At 36.0% G+C, this 9,948-nt stretch overlaps 1 protein-coding gene across 1 annotated transcript in view; it reads left to right on the top strand.

Annotated features, from left to right (window-relative positions):
- Positions 1 to 9,948, top strand: part of LOC122576467 (cilia- and flagella-associated protein 47-like) — a 26,707-nt gene that overhangs the window by 10,863 nt on the left and 5,896 nt on the right. The window contains exons 12-21 of the mRNA XM_043746819.1: positions 2,613 to 2,849; positions 2,982 to 3,150; positions 3,495 to 3,730; positions 4,026 to 4,368; positions 6,090 to 6,248; positions 6,317 to 6,530; positions 6,699 to 6,917; positions 7,699 to 7,895; positions 8,615 to 8,840; positions 9,412 to 9,573. Coding sequence (XP_043602754.1) covers positions 2,613 to 2,849; positions 2,982 to 3,150; positions 3,495 to 3,730; positions 4,026 to 4,368; positions 6,090 to 6,248; positions 6,317 to 6,530; positions 6,699 to 6,917; positions 7,699 to 7,895; positions 8,615 to 8,840; positions 9,412 to 9,573 — 2,162 coding nt within the window. The remainder of the gene's footprint in view (positions 1 to 2,612; positions 2,850 to 2,981; positions 3,151 to 3,494; positions 3,731 to 4,025; positions 4,369 to 6,089; positions 6,249 to 6,316; positions 6,531 to 6,698; positions 6,918 to 7,698; positions 7,896 to 8,614; positions 8,841 to 9,411; positions 9,574 to 9,948) is intronic.

Here is a 9,948-nt window from a genome sequence, read left to right as displayed (position 1 = left end):
AAAATAGAAACAGAGCAAGCAAAAATCCTAAGGACAATAGTTAACGCTCCATGGTACGTCAGAAATGAAGATATACGAAAAGACTTAAAGATTCCAACAGTTAAAGAGGAAATCGCCAGATATGCAAAAAAATATAAAGAAAGACTTGCAACACACCCAAATCAGCTGGTTGCTGAAACGAATAAAACAATAATAGAAAAAAGACTGAAGAAGAAGCACCCTGCAGACCTCACAATAGAACAATAAACAACCTGGAAGATGGAGTCCCGCTGGGGGTAACCATCCACATGCTATATTTCATCAAAACCCAAACTATAATATTTTACCAAATGTCCTAATGGACAAATTGTAAAATGATCTATTTAAAAATAAAAAAAAAAAAAGAAGAAAAAAAAACCATTAACTACTGAGGACCTAAGTGTTTCCCACGACAGACTCATCAAGCTACTGCAATGCAGTCATTTTTCTGAAGAGATAACAACGCTACGGAAAGATCGAAACATACCAGTCAATGGGAGACTCCAACGACTCAACCCTTTTATAGACAAGAGAGGAATATTGCGCGTCGGGGGCCGACTGAGTCAAAATCGTCAACGCCAAAACCGTCAGCGAACGCTTTAAGGACGCAAAAAAGGCATCCTTATGCTTGAATTGCCTGAAGAAGGGACACACAGCGCGAGATTGTCACGCCGGATCATGTCGGGTGTGCGGAGGACGACAGCACACGATGCTACATCAGGAAAGGTAACAATCAAAGGTAAACAAAGGTCGAATTCCTCCACATCAAGTCGAAGAAAACCGCGAAAACGCACAATTCGGGGACATCACGAACTCGCCTCCAAGACCACCCGTCAGTCCGAGACGGGCACACACACTCAATATTCCACTGCAAAATGACAAGCGACAACTTGCAGCCAGAACAACGCTGCATCGGAACTCACCAATTGCACGACAATACAAGTGGAGCTTTCGGAAAGGAACGGCTTTCTCGCGAAGCACACGCACACAAAATTCCGCTGCACAGAGACGAGCGACAACTTGCAGGAATCACCGATCACATATCACAAGTCTCACCTTCGTTAACGAAATACCTTCATCACAAATCATGCTGACCACGGCAAAGGTCAACAGCAAACGAAGAAAGGAAGGTATCGACAAATACGAACAGTCCAACACGCAAGAAATTGGATATTTGAAATTATATCAAGTCCAACTGGAGGACGGATGGAGACGATTTCAATCATTCCAAAACGAGTTAGACGAACTCGATGAAAAGACAACTACGAGTGAGTACGACCTAAGACTCCTTTCGTGTTGCCGCATCTGATGATGATGTCTTCTGTCGATAGACGGTTATCGACTTGTTGACTGCTGATTCTTGAGATTCCTTGAAATGGTCTTTGACTCGAGTTGATATAGACTTACCGATGAGATTTGATTGTTACTTGACTGTTCTGTCGTCGTGGGAACAAGTATAAAGATGAAGTTGACTTTCCTAGTGTAGTAGAAGTTGAGATGACTCTCCTGATATTGTAAAAGAAGTACAAGTTTACTCCCCTGATGTAGTAGAAGAAGTTGAGATGACCCTCCTGATGTTGTAGAAGAAGTACAAGTTGACTTCCCTGATGTAGTAGAAGAAGTGAAATTCGTTCTTATGTGATTACAGAGGAAAGCTCGATATGGATGTGCCCTTTGAACGAAAAACGCGAATTCGTTGCTCACACTTTTGGTCAGGACAGTGAGGGTAACGATCCGCGATGCCGATTGGTTATGGCCAACGTTAGGAATGAAAATAGGAGGAAGAAACCTCCTAGCAGCGTGACTCATGGGCGACATTGTTTATGGGAAAAAACCGCTTTTGCGTTAGACAAATATTTGTTTTTCCCATTAGGTAACTACCTGCTTTCTCCGTAATTTGTAAGAACGTGCAATAAACCTAAGGACTGTGTTAAGCACCAGCTATAAACCGAAAATACCTGCAGGATTAAAGGTTCCTGCAAGCTACTTCGCTTTATGGTGGCGCCTTAGGTTTATTGAGCGTCTGTCTAATGGAGCTTGGGCCTTGACGGTCAGATAATGAAAGACGTCGCACGGGCCACACAGAGTTATATCACGTTTTTCATTTATATATCGTTACTTTGTCTTTTGAGAATCGTTCGACAATATGACTTCGACAAATATCACGACTGGTGATATCTGTTAGACGCGCCAGTGACTATGAAAGTGACGCAAGTGGAATATTTTTTATGCAAAAAATCTCGCATATTATTGTAACGTAGAATGATATAACGTAAGATAAATTAAAAACTTAACTTCCTTAAGTTTTAGACACATCATTTTCATAATCATCAGTCCAGATATAGGTAAGCGTAAGTGTATGCATAGCCGAAGAATTTTCAACATCGATTTATCCCGAAATAAAGCTCCGTACGAAAATACTGTTATTCTACATTTTCAACTTTTCATGCAAATTCACTCTTCTTCAAATTGTATCTCTAATTTGGACATATATTCTGTAAAAGAAATTAAGCATAACAGAAATATTTTATAATTGCCTCAAAACCGCTGTGAATATCTTCGCTTTTTATCTTTATATGTTATTTCAATTATAGTGAGTTTGAAATTTATATGAACCAAACACTAAAGGCCGCCGAAGAGTGGATGCACAGTGGGCCCTTCAAGTTTAACTTTTATGCTGACATTTTGTGCATTAAAATGGCACTGTCCAAGTATTATTCAAAGAAACCAACAGACTTTAAAACTGCGACACGGAAAGGCTCGGAATTAGGGTTCGTGAGCGTGCTCGAATCGTTGATAGGGCCGACAATTTATGATTACATTGGACAATTGTGAGTATTATGAAATTAACGATGTAATTCAAATATAACGATAGTTTGAAGTTTGAATTTTATTTTGAGTTTTCTAGTTACATAAAACATCTTGTATATGTACATGTATGTAAATCTATTTTCGTTCCGCAGCAAGGAACTGCCAGGAAAAGATATCGACAGGGTAAATTACATATATAATCTTTACGACAATATTCTTCAGTTCTTGACGAAGTATGGGGCTTACTTGTGCCACGTTCAACCACAATTTTTACTCAATTACGAGGAATACATCGTTCTTCTAGAAAGTTCACGTTCTAAAGTAATTATAACATTAAATTTTCTTATAGAAAAGAATTCGATCCTGAGAGGATTAATTAATATAAGCAGGGAAAGTTCTTTTGTTAAATTCAAAAATAAAAATTCGAAAATTCTAAATTTCCAACGCTTTAAAAGTAAATATATTACAGAAGAGAAAATAGGATTATATAAAACTTTTCATAGTAATATTGTTATTATTTATTTTGTTATTACTGGCATTTAGTATTATTATAACTAACTGAAAACGAAGTTTGTATTTTGTGTTTTCATCGCAAATGTTTAATATACCTAATCGAGAAGTACTTCTTTTATTCTTTCCTGATTCTCAAGAAATGTATATTCCAGGCCCATGCACGAAGATCGGGGATAGAGCTATCGATGCAAGAAAAATTGTCACCGCTGAAGTTCGAATGTCGTAGCAAACAATGCTGGCTAGATGTGATCTTACAAACATACAAATGTTTCGTATTACCGCTCGTTCCTGAAAACAAGGGTAAGGACGAATCTTCGCCTTCGTTCACCCCGCAATCTTCCAGACGATCTACTATTCAACGAGCATCTGCAGCGCCTTCTATATCGAGGTTCGTTTAAATTTATACATATATCAGACGTTGCTTTCAAACAAATTGTCAGCTACTGACTATAACTAATTGTCACAAAGTTTAAAACTTACTTTCCCGTGTAATTTCTCCTTCCCTTTAATGTGTCTGTCGTTATTAGGCAGCGAATTTTCACGCATTTATGGAAAATTTCGGCGTGGAAAAGTTATTCCAGGATGCAGTGGGATTCCTACGCGTGGCATAACTTTTACTCTAAGAATTACAAAAATTAATTGGAAAATCACTCGCTTGAGAAGTACTCGTTTAAATGTTCCAGCTTCCGCAAGCAATACGAAACTCACAATACGATAATTGGAAACATCAGAACAGAAATATCGTTCAAGTCACCTGACAATAATTATTCTTTTGATGAATCGTTCTTATTGGAATGGTTGCGTCGGCATTACGAAGAGGTACGTAAACAAGAGTGGATGAACGATCGTCGCGTGGTTTTAAATCCCGATGAGAGTAAAGACGTGGCGGAGGCTCGAAACATCGAGAATTTCGACAGAGATTTGTCGGATTCTCTTGTCTTAATTACTGTCACAGCTGCTTACTGTCCTTTTCTCACTGAGGAAGACTTGAATGGAATTTATATCCGTCCACGGAGTTACGAGGAGGTAATACAGCACGCGTACAGTGGCTGACGAAAGCATTTGAACACTCTTGGAAGCTTATTACATATATGTTATGCAAAATATTATTATATATTTTTTAGTATTTTACAATATTTATAATATTTTATAATCTTTATAATATTCTCATTAGTAACGAAACACGACCATCGTAATTATATACTGGTCAAATTTGTAACTGATCTGGAAATGTACACAAAGCAAATGTATAAAAGTTACAGAACATTTACTGAAAACACATACTTCGTAAAGATTATCAAAGTATTTGAACAGTCAATTATTCGTTAATAATTATTAAATATTAGTTACTAATTAAAGTATATATATATATATATATATATATATATATGTCGGAGATGTAGAGACATCGAGCATTTCTTTTGGAATACTTGGGCTCGAGGTGACGCAACTGGTCGCTGAACGTAGCCACGGTCACGGGATGAACGTTTTAACCTGACAGAAGAAGTACCGATATTGAGGGACACGCTGTATTAACGAACAAGCCCCGGCCAGGAGCGATGTCGGCTCTATGCAGTACTGCCTAGCAACGGCGCCTGGAATTTTGTTGATATTCCTAATCAATATGTAATTGACAAATGAGATCCAGACAGTCTTTTATTGTGATTTCTTGGGAGAGTTTGCTGATATCGGGGAGTCAGTCTAAAAGTTACAGAGCGTCACAGCTAACGTTATTTGCGATACAGAGAAAATATAAACTATTGTACAAAGAGTTCCCGTTGACCGTGGATTCGTTTGAACCCAAGAATATCGTTAAAAGCTTGAGTTAACAATGGTTAATCCAAATGAAGAATTGATACGCACCCAAAATTCTTATGATAATTCGACACAGAACTCTAATAATAATTCGACATCAGAAGTGGGATCAGTGCCATTTATAACTATGCAAGAGCATATAACTATCATGCGTGAGTTGATTCGACACAAAACTCTAATAATAATTCGACATATACATATAACTATATTGATAAGTCACAATATTTAGCGAGACGATTTTTAGCGCTAATTGTACGTTTAAAATTATTTTGCGCTGTATACTAACACTTTGCGGACTGGAGACGCGAATTCGCGTCTTACTTACTTCATGCGGTATCCTATAAAAATGTTAACTACTATTCAATAAGATAGTAAAGAAAGCAATAGATGCTATAAACAGAATGTTACGAATGTGTTTTTAAATTACAAGCTTGGATAATACGAAACCATTATTAATATATTAGATATAATATTGGTCGTTCGGAAAGTTCGTTCCGATTTTTAAGGAATTTAATCAACGTAAAAAATCATATTGAAAAGTTTTTCGTCGAAAAGCCTGAGAGGTTCTGGAAGGATGGAAGTTTTGCGGGTTCAAGTTGCGTGAAACATGGAGGAAGGTTATGGAATTAAAATTGCACCTATATAATTCAATAAATGTAAATCGAATCGAAATGTAGATTGGAACGAACTTTCCGAGCAATCTTTTGAATCTTTTCAATCACTGCAAAAATACGCGGTAATTCAGACTATATGCTTATCAGAGCATATGGTCCTCCTAATTATTCACTAACGATAAGTGTTTGCACAAAATGTCCTGTAACTTCTCTGTACATTTTCGGATTGGTTTCAAGTTTTACTACTACACTTACGATAGTCTCATTAAAGAATATACGTTCATAAAAATTACCAATATACGCACTTTATTATCGAAGGCACTACACAATGCTATTTGCGTGACAAACGCGTGGAAGAAGATACGACTTGGTTTTGTAATTTCACCATTGGAAATCATCTATCCAAACTGCGTTAAAATGTTGATGTTGGTTAGATATTTATTTAACATACTGCCAACGTATACCCCTAGGGCTAAGGTAGGCGAACATCTACTTCTATAAGGATAATATTTTTATAGAAATCTGAAGCTTAACAATGTTTGCAGATTAAATTTAGCTGCCCCTTGACCGAGACTGTAACCAGGCAACTAAATTTCACAAATCCAACCGTACACAACGTCGGCTTCTTGCTATTGTTTTTTGACAACGATAATGAATTTTTTACAATAGTTTCGTCACAACCGATCATCAATCTTAACGGCCACGGTACTGCCATAATAAAGATACAATTCCACGCTAAGAAAATAAAAGAGACTAAAGGTAACTACTTTCCTCTTCAGCATGAAATAGAGTTTGATTAACATTTAGAAGGTTTTCATTATCTTCCCTTTCCTGCATCCTACGTAACTCAAAACTTATTATTCTTAATGCGAGGAACGTTATTTTAGTTTCGATTTTATCGCAATTACCAGCATTCTTTCTCAACAGCTTATTTACTGTTTTGTGGCTCGACGATTGGTCCTCATTTTAGCAAGAATCAAATGTTCATTTTGGAGGGTCAAGCCGACTGCTTAGGAATTGCGAATGAATATACGATATGCAGCAAGCTGTACCAAGCAGTCGAAAAGACTCTAACTATTAATGTACCGTATGAAAATTCGACGGAATACGAAATTTGGGCGTCGGAAGAGCGACCAACTAAACCGAGTAAGTAAACTTACTTCCCAGACATTAGTATAAATCGATAACTAAACGATGATTATAAATATTCGAACGTTGCTTGTAGATTCAATTTTAGACATCGAGACAGGATGCGGCCGAATAACATATACAACCAGAAATAAGGCGATTCCTTATAAAAAAATAAGAACAAAATGTGGAATAAAATTTTTTCATTTAAGGTTTAGTTTTCGAGAAAATCGAATTTGAAAATTTATCAAGTATACTTGAATATGGCTAATTCCAGACTGGGCAGTGCTAAGTAATCGTCAGGAGCTTGTTCTACGTGTAAAAATAAATCGAAAATGTAGAATATAATTTTTCCCTTCGGGGCACCATTTTCAAGGAAATAAAGTTCGAACGTGTTGTTAAAAACATGTCTAGTACACGCGATTGATAAATTTTCAAATTTATTTTTCTCGGAAACAAAGCATCTTGAGAAAAAATTTTATTCTGCATTTTCGACTTATTTTCACACGTAGAACGACCTCCTGTCGATTATTTAGTACTGGGCAGTCCGTAATTAGCCATGTTCAAGTATACCTGATAAATTTTCAAACTCGGTTTTGCCGTAAACTAAATCTTAAATGAAAAAATTTTATTCTTGTACATGTTATTCGGCCGCACTCTGTATATAACATGTTACAGAAAAGCTGTTATACAGCATTACGTTATACATGTACAATATATGTATATTTTTCTTTGACATATTACAATTTGAATAATAATTTTTAATATACTTGGATCTAAAGATGCAATTATTTTATAGATACTTTGAAACAGACGCGATGGTCCGAGCTACGTTTAAGAAAGATACCTCGGAGATTATTTTTAAATCAAAATTCAATCGTAGTCAAAGAAGGTACTAAAACAGCTTATCTATCAGTCACAGTGGCGTGCCTCTCGCCTTCCCATCGAAGCTTTTGGATCATTTTTCAATCAAAGATGGGCGACTTTATTATTCAAGTACGTATAAAACGCGTTGTCGCTATATCGAGACAGTAATTTAATTTAAAGAACAATGTATGATTGCATACGTCGCCAGTAGGTTCTAGCGGTCAAGATGAGTAAAAGATGTTATATAAACATACGTCACTGGAAGCATCGTTAAAGAATAATAATAAAAAAATATCGATATACGAGATAAACCGGTATGAGAAATATTTACATCTCATAGTAGTCAGAATGTATCATAATACTTTTACGACCTACCTCTTTTAAGCTCTCGTTCGTCATTCACTGAAGTTGCGATCGTAAAAAATATTTGATACCATCTGTCTGTGATAGTTGTAAATATTCCTGATGTATTTATATTAGGTCGGCCCAAAAGTTTCTTTCGTTTTATAAGGAAATAAATAAGATGCACAACATTCTTTGCTTTATATTATTTGATCAAATGTCATGATTTAATAATCCATTTTGCTCTATTAAGATAAAGACCACAACATTTGGCAGGTTAGGTTCCATGTTCGTATAAAGATGCTGTAAAAGACATGTTTTGTAAAAGAAAGACACTTTTGGGATAACCTAATATTTCGTATAGTAGAAATATATCTTCGTCAACGCTCATCTCGTATATCATTTTTTTGTTATAACTGTTTAACGACACACGCAATAACACATCTGTCACATGACGTGACATCCTATAGACATGAACATTTCCAGCCGCTTGATTTGAAATATAGATAAATTCACAATGGCAAACATCACTAACCGATAATATTGTCGTCGAATGGGACGAACAAATTGAAAAATGCATTTGCACGGAACAGGACTATTATAATGAAATGTGTCGCTTAAATCTGACCGTGCCAATACCGTCGAAAAATAAACAACTTTGGAGTTGCGTTGCTTACATGTTTCAAAAGACGCTGGATCCGAAAGAACGACTGTTTTGGTCTCGATATTTAGGTACGTACCCAAACTGATGAATCAATTGAGGTTAAGGGTTTACCATTTTTACCACCAGCATCAAAGGAATCCACGTGCTTTGGATAATCTTCAGTATTCTAATTTCTTATTCGCTCGATCGAATAAAGGAAAGAATGTATTACGTACGAGCTAATAAAATATGTATCTAGATATTGGGTGCGGAAAAAGGCATCAGTTACTGAGAAACACGAGGGTCGTCCAGAAAGTAATACCCGTTTTGAAATAACAACGATACAGATGCATCTGAAAAAGTTTTCTTTGTCTTTAATTTTAGTATATATACTAATATTCCATTCTTCCAGAACCTGTCACGTTTTTCGGCGAAAAACTTTTCAATATGGTCTTTCATGTCCACTAAATTCCTTAAAAATCAGAATGAACTTTCCGGACAACCCAATACTTTTTGAACGACCCTCGTATTACGTTCGGATAGTAGAACGTTAGAGTATTCGAATAATTTGTGCTCGGGTAAGAGGGAGGGTCTCTATAGGTACATGTGTTTTATTTAATTTAAAGATTAATTAATTTATATGGTTTCCATTGCATGAAGATACGCAAATTGGATTACGATTGATTCGATGGTTAATGGGAAATAGTGCGGACTCTGCTGCTATGGAGTTTAGTCATATATTTGATGCGACAGTGACTTATAACGTGATAATATCCGACACATCTGATATTCTCCGATTTCCCAAGATGTTTACCATAAACGGTTAGTACAAAACACGACGAGTTTTTAAACTCTATTTCTTCCTTTTTATTTCTTTTTTTTTTATTATTTTTTTTTTAAATAAATCATTTTACAATTTGTCCATTAGGACATTTGGTAAAATATTATAGTTTGGGTTTTGATGAAATATAGCATGTGGATGGTTACCCCCAGCGGGACTCCATCTTCCAGGTTGTTTATTGTTCTATTGTGAGGTCTGCAGGGTGCTTCTTCTTCACTCTTCTTTCTATTATTGTTTTATTCGTTTCAGCAACCAGCTGATTTGGGTGTGTTGCAAGTCTTTCTTTATATTTTTTTGCATATCTGGCGATTTCCTCTTTAACTGTTGGAATCTTTAAGTCTTTTCGTATATCTTCA

Source organism: Bombus pyrosoma, linkage group LG16 (genome assembly GCF_014825855.1).
Source record: "Bombus pyrosoma isolate SC7728 linkage group LG16, ASM1482585v1, whole genome shotgun sequence".
NCBI classification, from domain to species: Eukaryota; Metazoa; Arthropoda; class Insecta; order Hymenoptera; family Apidae; genus Bombus; species Bombus pyrosoma.
The sequence above is the reverse complement of the archived record's forward strand: the minus strand, read 5'-3'. Positions and strand labels throughout refer to the sequence as shown.